The 20,175-nt window shown below is 47.6% G+C and overlaps 1 protein-coding gene across 2 annotated transcripts; it reads right to left on the minus strand.

The window, feature by feature from the left end:
* Positions 1-9,254: 9,254 nt before the first annotated feature.
* On the minus strand, positions 9,255-19,713 carry TMEM171 (transmembrane protein 171). 2 transcript variants are annotated; one of them, XM_053588927.1, is made up of 4 exons: positions 19,410-19,713; positions 16,078-16,765; positions 12,121-12,262; positions 9,255-9,523 (listed from the first exon to the last, which is right to left on the minus strand). In XM_053588927.1, exons 2-4 carry the CDS (start codon positions 16,715-16,717, stop codon positions 9,328-9,330), a joined length of 978 nt encoding a protein of 325 aa, XP_053444902.1. In that variant the 5' UTR covers positions 16,718-16,765; positions 19,410-19,713; the 3' UTR covers positions 9,255-9,327. The 2 variants fall into 2 exon arrangements, with proteins under 2 accessions (XP_053444902.1, XP_053444892.1); XM_053588917.1 differs by having other exon boundaries at positions 9,255-9,526; positions 19,410-19,712.
* Positions 19,714-20,175: the final 462 nt, after the last annotated feature.

Below are 20,175 nucleotides of genomic sequence, written 5' to 3' on the forward strand. Positions count from 1 at the left end.
GCCATCTTTTCACTGTGTCCTCAATAGTGGAAGGGGTGAGGAAGCTCTTTGGGGTCTCTTCTATAAAGGCACTTGTCCACCATGAAGGCTCTACCCTCATGACCTCATCACCTCACAAGAACTCCACTTCCAAATATCATCACATTGTGGGTGACTCAAACATTCAGTTGATAACAATGACTATCTTGAAAGTGGATTTTCCAGCCCTGGTCATGACTTCTGAGAACTGCAGCCCTGCAGCCATCTTGACCCAATCTCATGAGAGGACCCTCCACCCAGCTAAGCCATTCCTGATTCACAGAAACATGTAAGATAATACATGTTTATTATTCTCCCAAGCCCTTCATTTGGGGATAGCTTGTTCTGCAGCAATAGATAACAGATGCAAGGACTTTGCACATAGTTTTAGGGTTACTGCTGGGACTGCTTCTGCCACTCCTTTAGGAACAGCCAGCTCAAAAACAATGTGATGCAGAGCTCTGCATGCTTTCCTGTTTCACACATGTGTCTCTTCAACTGGCTGCTGACCTCACAGTGGAATTCCTGAGCAAAAACCTACACCAGGCCTCCAAAGAGTCAGGATTTGGGACATCCACCCCCTGGGGAAACTCCGTTTGGAGATGACTCCATTGCTCCTCCTTACCCACAGGCTGTTCTTTCTGAATGTGAGGCAGATGTGCAGCCCCACTTCTGGCTGGGAATGGCTTTTCTTAGTGTAGAGCTAATAGCACATTTGACCATCAAAATGCAACTTAGTTTCATTAACACCAGGGTCTAACAAAACCAGCTGACTGTGGCCAAGATTTTGAAAAATAATAGCATGGTGGTTTAATGTCAAAATACTCCAATTGACTCAATAGGACCTATGAGGAAAGATTAAAATTTTAAGGGAGCAGCCAGGCATGGTGGCTTACACCTGGCCCCTGTAATCCTAACGCTCTAGGAGGCCAAGGTGGATGGGTTGCTCAGGTGTTTGAGAACAGTCTGAGCAAGAATGAGACCATCCCAACTAAAAATAGAAAAATTAGCCAGGTGTTATGATGGGCACTTGTAGTCACAGCTATTCAGGAGGCTGAAGCAAGAGGATCACTTGAGCCCAAGAGTCTAAGGTTAATGTGAGCTATGATGACACCACGGCACTCTACCCAGGGTGACAGAGTAAGACTGTTTCAAAAAAAAAATTGTTTAAGGGATCATCAATAATTTTTGTTTAGATGGAGTTTGGGGGTGAGAGAGCAAAGTACAATATTGAGATATTTCCTTGTTGGTTTGATTTTATATCTCTCTGATAGATAAGTGAAAAGAGACTTTAATTGCATCAAAAAAGATTTGGGTTAAATCTTTTATAAAATTAGACTAACAATCTAGTAACAAAAGGTGAGTTGTTACGGGCTTTCGTCCAAGGTTCCCAGCTCATAACTCCCATAACCCTGATGTAGTTATGATGTTGCGTGTTTTAGGCCTTGGAAGTTGGCTGTAGGAAACAGAGTCGCTCTGAGCTTCTCCTTCTCTCCTTTCAGTTACTCCAAGGCAGGACTCTAATCTTCTCACCCTTCTGGCTGTGGGTCATCAAACCCTCATTCCAGAGAGGATACTGCCCCATACCCTGGAGAAAGGAATGCTGATGTAATGGAAGCTTCCAGAAAACCCAAGAGGATTGAGTTCAGGGAGCTTCCCAAATAGCTGGACACATGGAGATCTCTGCAGGGTGGCTCACCTGGGAAGGGCATGAAAGGTCTGACCTGTCCCACACACCTCCCCCTGTGCATCTTTTCATCTGTATCCTTTGTAATAGCCTTTAAAATAAACCAACAAATGTAAACATTTCCCTGAGTTCTGTGAGCTGCTCTAGGAAACTCATCAAACCCAAAGGTGAGGTTGTGTGAACCCCGACATGAAGCTGATTGGTCAGAAGTTCCAGAGGCCCAGACTTGTAAGTGGTGTCTCAAGTAGAGGCAGTGTTGGGGTCCAAGTCCTCGAAGTGTGGGTTTGACACTATCTCCTGGTAGATAGTGTCAGAATTGAATTGAAGGACACCCAGTTGGTGTCTGCTGAGGAACTGGTTGTTTGCTTGGTGGTGGGGAGACACTCCCACATTTGGTCACAGAAGTCTTTTGTGTTGATGATTGTTGTGGTTTGAGAGCAGAGGTAGCCACTAAGTTTATATACTATTATAAGTCCTTTGTTGTCATCTCACTAATGTTCACAGCATCTTAATCTCAAGAAACCACCTTTTCTGCTCAGTTCATCCATAAGATGCAACTTCTCATCCATTCAAGAGATGGATGCATCCATGAGATTGCAACAATTCAGTGCTGTATTCAGGCTCCACTCCTAATTGCTATTTCTACCACATCTGCAGTGACTTCCTCACTTGAATTCTTGAACCCCTCAAAGTCATCCATAATGGTTGGAATTAACTTCTTTCAAGCTACTGTTAATGATGATATTTTGACCACATCCCATGAGTCACAGATGTTTTTAATGGGATCTAGAATAGTGAATACTTTCCAGAAGCTTTTCAGTTTATTTTTCCAAGATCCACCAGAAAAGTTACTATTTATGACAGTTATAGCCTTATGAAACATACTTCTCTTATTTTTTTTTTTTTTGAGACAGAGTCTTACTCTTTTGCTCTCAATAGAGGTTGAGTGCCATGACATCATAGCTCACAGAAACCTCAAACTCTTGGGCTTGTGCAATCCTCTTGCCTCAGACTCTGAGTAGCTGGGACTCCAGATGTGTAACACTACACCTGGCTAGTTTTTCAATTTTAAGAGGAGATAGGCTCCTGGTCTTGCTCAGGCTGATCTTGAACTCAAGCAACTCGCCCACCTCAGCCTCCCTGAAATATATTTCTTGAATAACAAGACTTGAAAGTTGTAATAACTCCTTGATCCATGGGCTGCAGAATGGATGTTATGTTAGCAAGCATGATAACAACATCAATCTCCTTGTTTATCTCCATCAGAGCGCTTGGGTGTCTAGGTGCATTGTCAGTAAACACTAATATAATATTTTGAAAGGAATCCTTTTTCTGAGCAGCAGATCTCAATAGCAGGCTTAAGATACTCAGCAATCCATGGTATAAACATATGTACTATCATTCAGGCATTGTTGTTCCATTTTCAGAGCACAGGCAGAGTAGATTTAGCATTATTCTTAAAGGTGCTGAAAGTTTTGGAATGGCAAATTATCACTGGCTTCAACTTAAAGTCATCAGTTGCATCAGCCTCTAAAGAGAGAGTCAGCCTGTCCTTTGCATCCATGAGTCAGGCAGACCTTGGAGCAAGTTCTGGCTCTGCAGGACTGATAATGACATATTACCTTCCGCAAGCAGCAGGGAGTAGTCCATGAGATACTGTAAGGATATTGCTGAGGTGGGCCTGGCACCTGTGCTGCGCTTCCACCCCCACTGCGCAGGCTACCAGGGCACACTCCAGCCTGATGGGATGAGCTGGGACAGCAATAGCATGGGCTCTTAGCAACTCCACTGCCCTGGGCACCATGTGGGAGAAGAGCCCAGGGAAGGGAACGTTGGAGGCAAATAATGCCTAAGGGTCTAAGGCAGCGGTTCTCAACCCGTGGGTTGCAACCCACAGGAACTGTATTAAAGGGCCGCAGCATTAGGAAGGCTGAGAACCACTGGTAAGGGAAGGCTGGTGCACCACCAGCCACATTTGGAGGGGCCTAAGAAATTAGGCAAAGAGATGGCTACTTTCTGGGGCACCAGGAAAAGCCCAGCCCTGCAGAGTCTAGCCCGGGACCTCCCCAAGCCTTTCCATCCTGCTGGATCCCAGCCCCTCCATCCAATCTTCCCAGGACAAGACAGTCCTCCTCCTTTGCAAAATGCCCCTAATAAATAAGCCATGTGGTCCACCTGGTGGTACCTATAGGCAGGATCCACTGGCTAGTTCAGAGGCCTTGAAATATATGTCCTGTGAGTGGTTTGGCACAGGACGGCATCATGGCTCACCCACCTTCCCCAACTTCCGGCCCCTCCAGTCACCGAGCAGCCTTGGGAGACCACACAGCTATTGAATGACTACCCAGTGCCCTGCCCCTTGAGAGGGCAGGAATGAAGTCACTCTACACTCCAGAGCTTGCCCCACCCCAGCCCACATCTCCCTGGGTGAGTTTAGTGAGCAGGGGAAAATGCATTTTCAATCAGTCACAAGCTACCCCAGCAGGAATCTCTCCTACAAAGCGTTCCTTATTAGGAAAGGCCATATCTCACTGTTCCTCTGGGGATACTTGGGCTGGCGGCAGCATGCATGATACTCCAAGAATCCCAGGTATGTGAGATCCCAGGAGGGCTGGTGGCTTGAGCCCCAAGAAGCCAGAGATATGTCTGGTTCCCCTCCAGCGGTCAGCGTACTCTCCTCCCCTCAGGCCCACCACCCCCACAGGGAGCTTCCTGGCCTGTCTCTCCTTTGCAGAAGCTCCTACATCAGACGCTCAAGGAAATTCATCCATCCTGATTCATCAGGGACAAAGAGTCCCTGAGAGGAAGAACCCTGCTGGGGTGACTTTCATGCTACTCCTACATGCACAATTTCCAGCATTTTCCATTTTGACCCAGCTCTTCTTTTCCTCCATCTTTGGCTCCTTGACAAACATCATGGCTGCTCCCACCGGACATGGTCTTGGCCTCTTGACAACACAAAGAAGCAAAGATAAAACCACACCTTAATAAACAGTCCAAGGTGCCCTGTGTGGAAATAGAGGGGCACTGAGCATGTGAGAAAGGAACAGGTGGCGACACGGCCCCTGGTTTTGTTTCCTACCCCCTTGGGGCTCTCTTGGGAGTCACCGCAGAGCTGCCTGGGTGGCCCTCTGTCAGCCGGCTGTGAACCCACACCCCTGCCCTGTGAGGACTCATAGCACAGGCTACAACAAGTAAACAGGACTCTCCAGAGGCAGAGAAGTCACGGGGAGGTCACAACCCACAAGGTGTGGCCTTTGCAGTTTCTCTATGGTGAGCATAGGCCGCATTTCCCATACTGCAGGATAATAACCATTACCTCCCTGGAGATTTAGATTCATAACTTAACATTTCAATTCATAAGACTTTCAACAATTATCCCAGGTGGTTCTTATCTTCTGAGGAGGTTTAGGGAGGAAGTTTAGGCAACACCGAAGGAGCTGCCTCTACCTGGCAGGAGCCCCACCTGAGCGCTGAGTCTCTGGACAGATCCTGGCAGACCCAGGAACTAGTTCCTAGTTCTTTCCTTCAAACGAATTCCTTTCCTAAGACTATCTGGAGTGAGGCCTGTCAGGAGAGACACACTGCCCACGTGACCTCAGTCCTCTGCACAGCACCCACCTCAGAAGGCCAAAAGTCACTCCTTCGTGTCTGAGGGGTTCCATAACTCCTTCTGCCCCTCCTCACCGCGCTCCAGACCCTCAGGTCGAAATTGATGACTATATCCTTGCCTTCCCCTCTGATCACGGGCTTCCTTTGGCCTGCCCCATTCCTCCTTGGCTTACATGTTGATGGAGAGATACCAAAGGGAGAAGGGAGCTTACCTCGTCAAAAACTGCTTTAACTTCAATAGAGTCTGGTTAATTGGATTAGTCCACTTAAATGACTTCAGTTAAGGACAAAGAATTCACAAGGGTTTTTACAGCAACCAGATCCAGATCCTTCTGGATCCCAGCCCCTCCATCCAATCTTCCCAGGACAAGACAGTCCTCCTCCTTTGCAAAATGCCCCTAATAAATAAGCCATGTGGTCTACCTGGTGGTACCCATAGGCAGGATCCACTGGCTAGTTCAGAGGCCTTGAAATATATGTCCTGTGAGTGGTTTGGCACAGGACGGCATCATGGCTCACCCACCTTCCCCAACTTCTGGCCCCTCCAGTCACCGAGTAGCCTTGGGAGACCACACAGCTATTGAATGACTACCCAGTGCCCTGCCCCTTGAGAGGGCAGGAATGAAGTCACTCTGCACTCCAGAGCTTGCCCCACCCCAGCCCACATCTCCCAGGTGGGTGGTCATTCCACCTGAATCTCCAGACCTCATCACTATTTTATGTAAGGGGAGTCATCAGCTCTCCCAACATCCTAGTAAGAAAGTCTGGAGTAAGATTTTATGTTATGTGGAGTTACATTTTATGATAATGTTTGATGTTCAAAAACAAGTAACGCACATAGAAAGACACCCAATGCAAATCAAAACCACAATAAAATACTATTCATATCAACTAGGATAGCCATCATTTTTAAAAAATGGAATAAAAATGTTAGTGAGGATGTGAAAAAACTGGAACTCTTGTACATTGCTGGTCGGAATGTAAAATGCTGTGCCACTGTAGAAAACAGTATAGTGGTTCCTCCAAAACCTAAGGTTAACATATGATCCAGCAATTCCACTGCTAGAACTGAAAATAGATACTGCAAAAAATTCTTGCATGTGACTATTCATAGCTACACTACTCACAACAATCAAAAGGTAGACACAACCCAATGTCCATCAAAGAATGAATGGATAAAAAAATCATGATATGGGCTCGGCGCCTGTAGCTCAAGCAGCTAGGGTGCCAGCCACATACACCAGAGCTGGCGGGTTTGAATCCAGTCCAGGCCTGCCAAACAACAATGACAACCACAACCAAAAAACAGCCAGGCATTATGGCAGGCACCTGTAGTGCCAGCTACTTGGGAGGCTGAGGCAAGAGAATCATTTAAGCCCAAGAGTTTGAAGTTGCTGTGAGCTGTGATGCCACAGCACTCTACCCAGGGCGATAGCTTGAGACTCTGTCTCAAAAAAAAAACAAACAACAAATTGTGACATGTACAGACAATGGAGTATTACTTGGCCATAAAAAGGAACAAAGTACTGGTATATGCTACAACATGGATGAACCTTGAAAACAAGCTAAGACACAAAAGGTCACATAATGCAGGATCCCACTTGCATGAAATACTCAGTATAGGTAAAAGCCATAGAAACAGAAAAGCAGATTGGTGGTTGCCAGGGGCAGGGGGAGGAGGAGGTGGAGGCCGAGGAGGATGGGGAGTGACCGCTGAGTGAGCATGGGGTTTCATTTTAGGGTGATGATATGTTTAGAATTAGGTAGAGACGGTGATTCGCACAATATTGTGATGTGTTAAATGCTTAAATGCCACTAATTTGTTCACTCTAAAACAGTGGTTCTCAACCTGTGGGTCACTACGCCTTTGAACTGTATTAAAGGTTCACAGCATTAGGAAGGTTGAGAACCACTGCTCTAAAATGTCTGTTGTACTTAAATAAGAAAATAAAGTTAGCACATCTAAGAAAAAAAAGTCACGGTGCATTTTCAGAAGCTGTCATCTTCTGCCAGCACCTTGACGGACAAAGGAAACATCTTGCTGTGACCAAATGATTTGTCCCAGCTATGCTGTGCGTGATTTCAGCCCCACGATAAACACCCTCACACTTTGACCGCTTTCATTGCTCAGACGTTCCCAACCTCTAGCATCAGTTCCTGGTTTGCTGAACACAGAATAGTCTCCCATGACCATGTCAAACTGATTCCTGGGCATTTCTAACTGCTTCTTCAAATTTGTTAACAAATAAAAGTAAAATACCAAGTCACAAAATTCAGCGCTGAGCCATTAAAAAGCCACTTGATTATATATGAGAACTCAGAAATATTTAAAAGTAATTCTACCTAGAAGTTTCAGCTTAATCATTTAGAACAAATAACAGCAGAAGGAAGTGGTGATAATCTACCCTTTGTTCTAATTTTAAAATGTGAATAATTAACCTTCCAGGAAGGAAAAAAAAACAGCAGAATTTTAAGAGTAGTTCAAACCAATAAACATCTAATTTAAAAACAGATTAGCACTGCTGGTACAGAGCCACCCTGGACTTATTGAGGTGGCAATTCACGTGAAATCAGTCATTACTTCGGTCAAACTGTTGGAGCACAGATGCCCTTTAGCTCTGTCTGCAGGCACTTGAATGCTGGCATATACTGATATGGGGAGGGAGAATTATGGCTTGTATAGAAGGCATTAAAAGTTCACATTTTTGCTTTTTCAAATTTTATTACTGAAAAAATGCTACATTACTGGGCGGCGCCTGTGGCTCAAAGGAGTAGGGCGCCAGCCTCATATGCCAGAGGTGGCGGGTTCAAACCCAGCTCCAGCCAAAAACTACAAAAAAATAAAATAAATAAAATAAAGTAAATCTACGTTACTACAGATTTATATTCTAAAAATTAGCATTAGGTAGAAATACTAATATTGGTCATTATTCCTTAAGGCTTATACCTAGAATTAAGAAAATATATATTACCCTCCCCAACTATACAACGTCCACAGTATCCTCATAAGAATAAAAAGTCAGGGTGGTGCCTGTGGCTCAAAGGAGTAGGGTGCTGCCCCCATATGCCGGAGACGGGGAGTTCAAACCAGCCCCGGCCAAAAAAAAAACTGCAAAAAAAAAAAAAGAATAAAAAGTCAGCCGGGCATTGTGGCAGGCACCTGTAGTCCCAGCTACTTGGGAGGCCTAGGGAAGAGAATCACTTAGGCCCAGGAGTTTGAGGTTGCTATGAGCTGTGACGCTGCGGTACTCTACCGAGGGTGATAAAGTGTCACTCTGTCTCAAAAAAACAATAAATAAATAAATAAATAAAGGTGGGGGGTGATCTAGTTGCCAAAATGTCTCAAGAAATTTTTTGTCAAGAAATTTCACTATAAAGAGACTCCAGGGCATCACTGTGCTCGTGACCACCCCAGCATAGAGGATCCCAAATTATCTTCTTCCAAAAAGAAAGCAGAAAGAGACAAGGAGTGGGGAAGGAGAGAAAGAGGGAAGGGAGGAAGAGGAGGAGAAACAAGAAGTTGAGAGAATAAATAATCTTGTTTCTCTGTCCCAGAAGCAACTAACTCCGGGGAGACAGAATGAACCCAGCTAAACATTAACAGCTGCTTCTGGTTGGCCTTTGACAGCAGGGGGTGGGGACAGGAGCTTGCCTTTCAGAAACCAGCTAGCTGGGTTCAAAAACTAAGCTCTGCGTTTAGAAGCTATGTGACCTTGAAGAAGCTAATTAGCCTTTCTGAGCTTTGGTTTCTTTACCCATCAATAAAAATAATCTCACTTACCTCCTAGAGTGGTAGTTCTGAAGGAGAGGGCCTGGCTATGAGCCTGCCCTGTGGATACTTTGCTTTGTCCCTCACCTGACACTAACGGCTGGAATCTAGGCTAGAAGGTTTGTGACCCTCGCTATCCCAGGAAAATCAGGACATAGCCACTGCTATTGCATTTTTTATTTAAAAAAATTAAATTAAATAGCAATCCATTATATATAAAACTGAACTGGAGTTACAGAGCTCACGGTGGGGAAGGCGTGGAAGATGGAGAGAAGGGTGTGGCTGCGGTGTTGTCTTTTTCTTCATATCTGGGAGGCGATTCAGATGACAGATGTGGCGTGTGTGAGATCTCAGAGGATGGGCTAGTCCCAGAAATAGTAAACACGGATTCACGATTTCTCTCAGAGCCTGGGCCCTGGCTCTCAGGAGTTGGGGTCCTGCTAAAGAGAAAGAGAGGACATGAAGGGGAGGGGACAAAAACGGTGGTGCCACTTAAGTGCTAGATTCTTTTCAAACATTTAATTATATGCATTTAAGAGCATCTGCCAGGCTCTAAGAAGTAAGAAGGTGCCTCTTCCATAGCCTATTTTTTACAGATCTGTTTTTATTCCTCACCTCATTTCTCTTGGAAAATGATTGTGACATTAGAACGTCTCGTTCCTGTTGTCATTCCCCTGTCATTGAAAAGACATTGAGCCAGGCATGGTGGCTTACACCTGTAATCCTAGTACTCTGGGAGGTGGAGGTGCTGGATTGCTTGAGCTCGTGAGTTTGAGACCAGCCTGAGCAAAAGGCAAGACCCTGTTTCTACTAAAAATAGGAAAAAATGAGGCAAGACAATCGCTTGAGCCCAAGAGTTGGAGGTTGCTTTCAGCTATGACACTACGGCACTCTACCAAGGGTGACAGCTTAAGACTCTGTCTCAAAAAAAAAAAAGAAAGAAAAAAGAAAAGACATTGAGTACAAATGTATAGCTGCCATCCAGAACAAGCAAGCGCGCCCACACCTGTGCCACACACAGTTACTGTTCTCTGCTATTTTGTGTTCTGAGGAACAGAAGAAACAGAACGTTAAAACATTAAGCCAAAAACGTGAAGAAGGCAAGAAAGCATTCTGGTTAATGAGTGCTAGCAATGGGGAGACCTGCACAAGAATTCACCCTGAGCCTCCCCTGTTGTGCGATCCTGGGCAAGTTATTTAACCTCTCTAAGCCTCAGCTTCCTTATCTCTAAAATGGGGATGATAACAATGCCTTCTTCCTAGAGAGAGGTTGTGAGAGTTATGTGAAGTCATGCAAGAAAAGCCAGAGCCTGGAACACAGGAATCAGAGCAGCAGCAGCAGTTTATTTTAAATTCCTAGCACTCTGGGAGGCCAAGGTGGATGGATTGCTTGAGCTCACAGATTGGAGACCAGCCTGAGCCAGATCGAGACCCTGTCTCTAAAAATAGCCAGGTGTTGTGGCGGGCACCCGTAGTCCCAGCTGCCTGGGAGGCTGAGGCAAGAGAGTCACTTGAGCCCTAAAGTCTGAGGTTGCTGTGAGCTATGACACCACTACACTCTACCGAGGGCAACAAAGTGAGACTCTGCCTCAAAAAATAAATAAGTAAATAAATAACTAGCCATTGACCTTATAGTTTGGGGAACTCTACAAATGCCCAGCCCTAACCTACCCTTTCTCAGCAGGGCAGCTCCAGCACTCACCTCCCTGGATCCTAGTTCACTCCTCAACGTGAAGCTCTAAAACCACCTCTGCTCTTGTCAGCCACCTCTGTCCCTCTCTCATCAGATAATATGTCCCCCTGCTTTGTGGAAAAAGCATTTCTATACAATTATTTCCCACTAGGCCCCAGGGGAAAGGCAGATGTCCCCCTGACCCCCTTCCAGGGCCCATGGCCTGCTCCATCACTGCAGTGGGGGGAGAGGGCTCCTGACTCCAGGGTGTGCCTTAAACACGGATGACAGGTAAGGTGGGGCCCATCCCAACAATGGTCATGCCCCTTGGCCCGCTTCTCACTGCTTGGAAATAGTATCTCATCTGGAAAGCAGATCTGCCAGAGTCCTGCCCACCCCTCCCACTGGGCCCTGGGACAATTTCCAGCAGTCCTCCTTTCCTTCCTACACCCTGGCTTCCCATTCCGGAAGGTGCCGCCAGGGTCTGTTCCAGTCCTGCTCCCTGAGTACTCCACACTGGAGCGTGCCAAGCCCTCCTTCCTGGGACCTGCTCCCAGCCCACCTTCCCTCCTGAGGGTTTCCTTGCCTGCCTAGATTCAGCAACCTCTGCAGCCCCACCTCCAGCACCTCCTCTCTCTCCCAAGACCTAGCCCTGTCCAGTCGGCCTCCAAAGCTTGCATCTCACTGCCCCACTACCGCCAAAATGAGCTCATCTCCCTCCTCCCCTCAGTGGGGACCTGTCACCCACACTGTAAATCATCATCTCCTCTTCTCCCTCAATGCCATTCTCTGCTCTGGACTCCCTCCCATACCAGCCTCTGCAGTTCCAGGCTCCTGGTGCCTCAGCCTGTCCATAAGGCTGCCATCCGTGTGGATGGGGCTGGACCTTCTGCTGTCTGAGGTCCAGAGAATAGTGGAATATTGAGGGAGGGGCCTGGCTGGGTCAGGTCATGGTGCAGTCATCCAAGTGCTGCCATCAGAATACTGAAACCCTTCTTCACCTGTTGGGGGTCCCCTGGAACCTTCACATGTCCCCAGAATCTAAAGCAGGGAAGCCTAATGGAGCAGGGACCCCCGGGCTGGGCTCCAGCACTCGGTGGGATGGGTAGTTGATAACACTCTGAGGTTCACATAAAGATTCCTGGAGAATCCTTCAAATTAACCCAGAATAACCATCTATCATTTTTAACTTATGCACTGCCCAAAGTTTCCTGAAAGGTACTGTTAACATCAAGGCAGTAGTTTTGACATAACATCAGCAAAACATCATACTCTCACCATGGCTGTAAAGCTAGTTTGGCCTGAATTCAGGCACAGGCCTGAAAAGGTCTGAACTCTTGAAGTTCAAACAGAAAGTCTTACCCGTAGTTAAAAATGCTGTAATAGGGAGGTGGATTTTCATTCGGAAGCAGATTGTTTGCCCCTGGACTTCGAGTGACTGCAGCAGCTGAAGACTCCGGAAAGTAAGGTGGAGGAGGAGGTGGAAATACTATCACAGAATCCCCTAAGGAAACACAATGTTCAGTTGAAAACAGGCAGGTCAAGCTCCATCCATGTAAACATGAACGAGGTAAAGTCTCCAGTAAAGTATCTCAAGAATGGAAGAAAAAGTATCCAATGTACTCAGCCCTACTATGAAACTAATTTATGGCTTTCATATGAAAGCTATAACCCAGTTATAACCTAAGAATGTGGGGAAAGGGGAGAGGGAGGGGATGGAGGGGGGAGGACGGGCGGAAGGAGGGTGACAGGTGGGATTACACCTGCGGTGCATCTTACAAGGGTACATGTGAAACTTCGTAAATGTAGAATATAATTGTCTTAACACAATAACTAAGAAAATGCCAGGAAGGCTATAGTAATCAGTGTGATGAAAATGTGTCAAACTGTTTGTAAAACCAACGTATGGTGCCGCATGATCACATTAATGTACACAGCTATGATTTAATATTAATAAAAAAAAAGAAAATAGGCAGGTCATAAAGAGAAGCAAGAACAAAACAAACGAATTCCACATTTGGCCCATCTGTATACGGGTACAAGGTGACAACAGCTGCTGCTAACTCCAGAATTTAAAAGTGGGCCCGTTACATTTATAAAGACAGAAAGTAGACAGACTAAGTTACCAGGGGTTGGGATGGGGAATTAGCATTTAATGGGTATAGAATTTCTGTTTGGGGTGAGGAAAAGGCTTTGGAAACTGACAACAGTTCTACAACATTGGGAACGTATTCGGTGCCACTGAGTTGTACATTTAAAAGTGGTTAAGATGGTCAACTTTATGCTACATATATCTTAGCACATATACGTATATGTGTATATATATGTGTGTGTATACACACACACACACACACACATATTTCAGTGGAATTATGTTTCAGAGTCCGGAGTGCTCCCCCTTACAGTGTGGAAGTGGGCCTGTACTTCATAGCCAACCTGAGCTAAAGCATTCCTGTGAAGTGTTTGCTGATAAGCTCCCTTCCCTTCTCTGGGATGTGTCCTACTGATAAAGTGTTTCTCATTTTCAGGGAAAATGAAGGAGGAGAGAGGGCTTCGCTTTCCTGTAGGCGGGAGACTGGCTCACCCCAGCAGCCCCTCTGATGCCTGCCTAGGTTGGCACAGGATTCTTCCAGCAGTAGGGGTCCCATGTGCTAAATTGGAACCCAGCATGGCCCTGAACAAGCCAGGAGACCTCCCCTCAGCCTCAGTGTCCACAGATGTGAACTGCAGGCCGGGCAGCTCCTCAGTACCTACATGGAGGAACAGGCAGGAGGCCGGGACGGGGCGGAGTGGAGACAGAGCAAACTCAGCTCTACCACTTCAGCCAAGGGGCTGCCTTCACAGGCCCCCGGCTAAAGATACTTACTTGCCCAATGATGATACATCCCGACTGGCAGTGGCTAGTGGCTCCACCCTCCACGCTGGCCTTAATCACTTCCTCTGAGGGAATTTAGCCTTTCAGAAAATGCATTTGCTCCATCGGTGTGTGTGTGTGTATATATATATATATATAAATATATATATATCCTTTTATATATATGGTTTATATACATATAAAATCTCGCTAATCTAAACTCGAGAAGGCATAACGGTTGTCTTAGGATTCTCAATTAATTTTTTAGAAGGTCTGGGGCGGTTAGAGGAACTGAGGTTGAGTGTTCATGTTAGTATCACATTACGGAATAAAGGACGGTGGAGCGAGCTTCTAAGGCAGGCCCATCACCTTTCAAAAACAAACAAGAAAAGGCTCAGAGGAAGCCTGTTATCTCCAAGCCTCTCCATCCCTCCTCCAAGCAGCTGGCCTCCCACACCTTGCCACCTGCTCCTCCCTGGAAAGAAGCCTCTCCCTTGGGAGTTCCCTTGAACTCACCCTTCAGAACTCAATGTCCTCTGTGAGTGGACAGCAGATGCACACCTCAAGGGAGGCTGTCTCAGACACCTGTTGTGGATCCGGGATCTAGCACTAAGTGTGCCCACAAAGAGCAGAGCGTGCTTCTCAAGCTCTAAAAATATAACCCCCACTCCACAATATCAAAGGAGAGAAAAACAGGGAGATAAGATGCCAGATTTTCACATATTTGATGGGGCTTAAAGGGTTACGTGGAAGAGATTTTCAACTCTGCAGTGCCAGCCCGGGGACAAGGACAACCAGGAGTAGCACCAGCACCTCTGCTCCTTGACTCCAGCCTGGACCCAGCCACCAGGAACTCCTCTGCTAGCTGACCCAAAGAGCATACCAGCTAAGTGGAGGAATGTGAGCCTTCCACGCATCTCTTTACTTGTACCCCACTGTGTTCCCCCAAAGGGCTAAATACTGAGTGAGCCTCCCCTCCTGTGGCGACTCTGAAGAACACTTAATGGAGGATGAAAAGAACTATACCCAAGTGTCCTGGGGAGGGTGCTATGCCAGGGCTGTACCATACGGGTGCCCACCCACCTGGGTTTGGACCCTGCTCTGCTACCTGCTAGTTTATGACCTTAGCTAAGCCATTCGGTATCTCTGGGCCTCAGTTTCTTCACACCTAACATGGAGACTACTAAGAGTAACTGCTGCCTTGGGTTGCTATAGGTGTGAATGAATTTCACAGACGTGGCCCTTTAAGAGTCTATGAGAAAGCGCTTAGATGGGTATCTGGCACATGAATAGACCCTATATTAAGTGCTAGCTATTATTACTATATATAAATATTTGTGTTGTCACCATAAATATAGAAGTGCACAAACAAGTAAACCAGAAGCATCAACCATGGCTCAGCACCAGTAACAGCTATAAATCTATCTGCCATCCCTCTCCAAGGCTGGGGCCATGCAAGGCCTGGTGAATTCCCTGCAGAGTATCCTGGTGGTTCCAGCAGACAGCCACAAATATGGGAAACATTCCACTTGTCACACTCCCTCTCCATGCCCTCCAAGGTTTCTGCTCTGCAGTCCTCTTCACCTAGCCTTTTAAATGCCCGTGGATTCAGAGCTTTTCCCTTTCAAAAGTAGGGGACTGATTTGCAAATGAGCAGTGATGGGGTTTTTCCATGGCTGTGGGAGGCTGGGGCCAAAGCTTCTGATGTTGTTCTGCTGGGGGGCTGGCTCTGGAAAATGCTACTCCATCTCTCCGGGGGAACCCAGGGGACCCAAAAGGGATCTCTAGGCACCCATGGGAGAAAAACGTGACAGATGCTGTCACATTCCATCTCAGCCTATGCCACTGTTTCCAAGCTTTTCTCTAATCCTGTAACCAAGGATGAAGTCACAGAAGATAGAAGACAATGCAGAAACAGCCCTGAGGTCCCTCAAGTGCCTGCAAACGGGCAGACACGGGCAGACTCAGAATCCTAGAATGTCAGTGCTCAAGGGATCTGCTAACACGCTGCTCTTTTTATAGAGATGTAAACTAAGGCAGGAGAGGTTAAGGACTTACCAAGGACAGGCAGCCAGTGACAGCCAGGGAGGAGAACCCAAGTGTCCCACAACTAAAAGTGCTATATGGTTTTGGTGTGAGAACAGCAGGGAAAACAGGGTCACTTTAGTGGGTCCCTAAGGTGACAGAAGGCTCCAGGGCTGTCCTCACAGTTCTTCTCACTTTCCTCCTAACTTGTTCTATGACCTCAGTCAAGGTCACTACTTAATGTCCCAATGAATACAGGGTTGGTGGGGGGGAGTGATGAGCACAAGGCTTCCCATACCAGTAGTACCGAGTGCATGCACGTGTGTGTATGTGTGTGTGTAAATGAGAAAGAGAATATAAATTAGACCCAGGGAAACATGGAGAAACCGTGATGCAAAGCCACTGTGACAGGGGCACGGATAGAGAGAGCAGCCACGCACCGACAGTGACCTGGACAGGCTCCGTGCTCTGGGTCTGTCTCTCTTCGCTGTCGGGGGCATCCTGGTCAGCATTCAGTTCATGTCTCTTCTTGACATGGGCGACTACGAAGAAACATAATCCCACGAGCACAATCAAGGGCCCCATGATCTGCAGAGAAAGGAAGCCGCAGATCTGGGTTTCCTCGTCAGCAGAGTCCGTGTCGTTCAGTGGTTCCTGCTCCCAGCCTGAGCCGCATCCAGGGACCCAGACACCCAGCACACTGATGAGCATGCCGCTCGTCAGAAACAGAAATCCGAAGATGAGGCACTGGGCAAACTGGCGGCTCTCCCCACAGATGAAGGCTCGGTCGGGGTCTGCCTGGTAGCCTTGCCGCCGCCCCTCCCGGAACTGAAGTCGTGCCCGGGAGCGGGCCAGGATCACAGCCCCAAGCCCAACCATGGCACAGGCAGGGCCTGCAACCTTCAGCACCATGCTGCAGTGTGGGAGGGATTCATATTGGCAGGCCTGGAACCCAAAGATGGAGAGCAGGACCCCCACGCACAACAGGATGGCGCCGAAGACAAAGAAGAAGAACACAAGCTTGCTGACCAGCCTGTCCTGCTGCTCCCGATCTGGCTCAGCAGCAGCTGTGGGAGACATGGCCGGGGCAGGGGGCTGTGTTTCTTTCGCTCGGAGATCTCAGCACCTCTGCAAACATAACCAAACACCAAATTACAGTGGGCTCCCTGTTCTTCTGCTGGTCATTTTAGAAATCACACCAGGATGAAGTCACAGGGGGTACAACACCATGCAACTGTCACGCTGTGAACAATGACTCGGTTTATGAGTCAGAAGATCTGGCATTCAGAAACTCCTGAATATGTAGTTTTATGAAGATATTGAAAAAAAGGAAATGTAATCACCGTACATCTAGCGTAACTTTAAAACCAAAACAACAAAAGTGACTGGGTGTAGCTTTTCCTGTTCTGAGTTGTATAGATTCATTTCCCCAAGCCAAATCATGGGGGGCTGTGGAGAGAACCAAAAGGATTATTTCTGATTTGCAGATGTCCCACTTTTCATCATAGCTGCTCCTACCATTTCCAGTCAGTGAATTTTGGTTTGGTAACTAACTTTCCATTTCCTGTCTTAGACACTGGCAACTTTCCATGTCGTGTTTTATTCCTAGGCTATGTCTGCTAAAGACCCAAGCCCAGTAGCGTCAATGGTAAGGGAAGCCGGTTCAGTAACACCATGGGATGGGTAGACTTTTAAGTCAATTCCATCAAAACATGGTCCTCGAGTTTTCAACAGCCACACATTGGTGGCCCAGTTCCTTGGACCTGGGATGACCAGGAAAGTCTGGCACAGTAGGTCTAGTGGAACTCTGTGCCTGAGGTGGACAGTTTCCCTAAGGCAGGCAGCCTCTCACTTACCCTCCTTAGAGGGGCCACCCACTTCCACCAAGAGCTTTAGACTCAGTTAAATATAAGCTTTAGACTCAGTTAAAAATAAGCAGCTGAGGCCAAGCTAGGTGGCTCCTGCCAATAATCTGAGCACTCTGCAAGGCCAAAGCAGGTAGATGGAGACCAGCCTGGGCAAAAGCAAGACCTCGTTTCTGCTAAAAATAGAAAAACTAGCCAGGCTTCACGGTTCTACTTACTCGGGAGACTGAGGCAAGAGGATCTCTCCAGCTCAAGAGTTTGAGGTTGCTGTGAGCTCTAACCATGGCACTTTACCCAGTGTGCCAAGGTGAGACTCGGTCTCAAAAAAAAAAAAAAAAAAAAAAAGCAGCTGATACAATCCCCGATTACAAAGCACTACACACAACAAAACTTGACTTTGAAAGAAGAGTATAAGAAGAATCTAATGAGAAAGCACCTTCCACAAAATCACAAAAGACCTGCACTTCAAGGGTATCATATACTAAATCTACCAAGCAGTTGTTAAAGATGTGCACAGAGCTAACTTTATCGTTAACTTGGTTTACCCCAATGAATGGGATGTTTTACTAGGACCCTTACAGGAGGGTAACTCCAAAAGATAATTTAAGCGGATAATTCAAAGTAGTGAAGACCATTTTCACTTGTGGAAAGAAAGAAAACGTTTAAATATTCTGAGCCACTCACATGCATAATCACATGTGGGGACTCAATACTGAGGCTCTAAAGCCAACACAATCTTGACAAACCAAACTCATGTCAGAGGAAGGTCAGTTTAGGTAAAGGAAGAAAACAGCTAGTCTTACACAAGGAAGTGCTTTCCTAGGAAAAAGTACAATAGAATCAGAAAGATGTTGGAGGAAAAAGGACATATAGGAGAGAAATAAGCTTTCATTTCAGCCTTGAAAAAACTATACCTTATGAACATAAGGTTAAAGCATTGCACTACTTAAAAACATTTTTAAAAATCTCTTTTGCTTGTTTCAGAGAGAGGAATGATTTTCAGCTACAAAGTCCAATCAGGAACTCGGCGGTGACTCACAAGGCTTTGATTGTCTTAAGGCAAATTCCCAAACACCAGTAAGTAGAAGAAGCCCCAAAACTGGATTTGTGGCTTCTTTTCTGTGGTCTGGTGTGCTAAGCACCTGGTTTAGTGTTAACATCTGATCCAAAATAGCAGGTGGGTAGACTGTCTCCTCCCCTTCTAAACAGATGCACTCACAGATACAGAGACATCTACATTCATAGATAACTAAACCTTTTCTAAATACCAACCTAAACTTAATTTCTCCAAAGCTTAATTTGCCTCCCCAACACTCCTATCCATTTTCCAGGAGACATTTCCAAATCAACAGCACCTGTCCACATCCAAATCTCTGCTGAGCTTAAGAAGTGAGGCAAAGAGAGATAAATGGGGATTTTCTGTCGGGATTTTCTGTTTTTGTTTTTCTTGGATTGTATTTTTTTTTTCTTTTGAGATAGGGTCTCACTCTGTCGCCCAGGCTAGGAGTGCCATGGCGCAATCATCCCTCACTGCAGCCTCAAACTCGTGGACTCAGGCAAACTTCCTGAGTAGCGGGACCTACAGGTTAGCACCCCCACGCCGACAATTCCTCTACCAGTTTTTGGTAGAGACTAGAGTCTCACTCCAGCGATCCTCCCGCCTCAACCTCCAGAAATAGTAGGATTCCAGATGGGAGCCACCGCTCCCAGCAGCAAATGTCTTTTTTGGGAAATGGATTTGTGTTTCAGGGAGCCGGAGCGCACAGCAGCCGCGATGGCTCGGCGCGCGGCCCCCAGGGGCGCAGATGTAGCGCGGATCCTCTTCGTCTCCGCGTTTCCCCGACTCCCAGCACCCAGCCCAGGCGCAGCAGCTCGGAGGCCGGCGCGGCGGGTCCGGAGCCGCTTACCTGAGGCAGGATCCTGCGTGCGATGCCGGCGCCCGGCCGGGGCAGCTGCTGTGGGCGCCCGCTGGGCGCAGCGTCCGCCTCCGCACGCGCCCCGGCTGTGCCGCCGCCCGGCACACTCCCACCCGCGGTCCCCGCCGCCACCCTATTTAGGGAAGGAGGCGGCGCTCGGCGGGGCGGCAGCCGGCGCAGGGCAGGGCCGACCGGCGGGAGCTGGCCGCCACGGGGGCGGAGGCGTGGAGGCGCTGGAGCCGAGAGCCAGGGGCGCCTTCAGGGCCCATGACCGTGCACGCGAGGAATCCGAGAAAGTGCGCACCTCGACGCCCCCGGGCCGGGCCTGGGGCCGCGAGTTGAGGTTCTCTCCCCGGCCGCCAGAACTTTGTGCTGCGCTGGCCGAGATCCGGGCAATGGAGAGGGAGCAGCTCTCCTTCTAGGCCGAGGGACCAGAATTCCGGAGAGTCGAGGGAAAGCTGCGGAGGAGAGTGTCAAGGAGGAAGTGCTTGTCTCCGTTTCCAGCGCTGTCGCGGCCCAGCGGAGTAGGGTCCGGAGTCCCCGCTGCCACGCCCTGGGCCAGAGCACTGTCTGGGGCAGGTGCACCCAGTGGTCAAGTAGCGCTGCCGCTGCTTGGGAGACTTTGACTTGAGGTCACTGGATCAAGTGCCTCGCCGCGAGCTCCCCATCCAGCAGATCATGGACACACCAAGTCACAGAAAGCGTGCTGCCTTAGAATGTGAGACAGGGTGCTCCACGCCCGGGCCATTCAGGCCCC

The sequence above is a fragment of the Nycticebus coucang genome, chromosome 1, assembly GCF_027406575.1.
Source record: "Nycticebus coucang isolate mNycCou1 chromosome 1, mNycCou1.pri, whole genome shotgun sequence".
Classification (NCBI taxonomy): domain Eukaryota; kingdom Metazoa; phylum Chordata; class Mammalia; order Primates; family Lorisidae; genus Nycticebus; species Nycticebus coucang.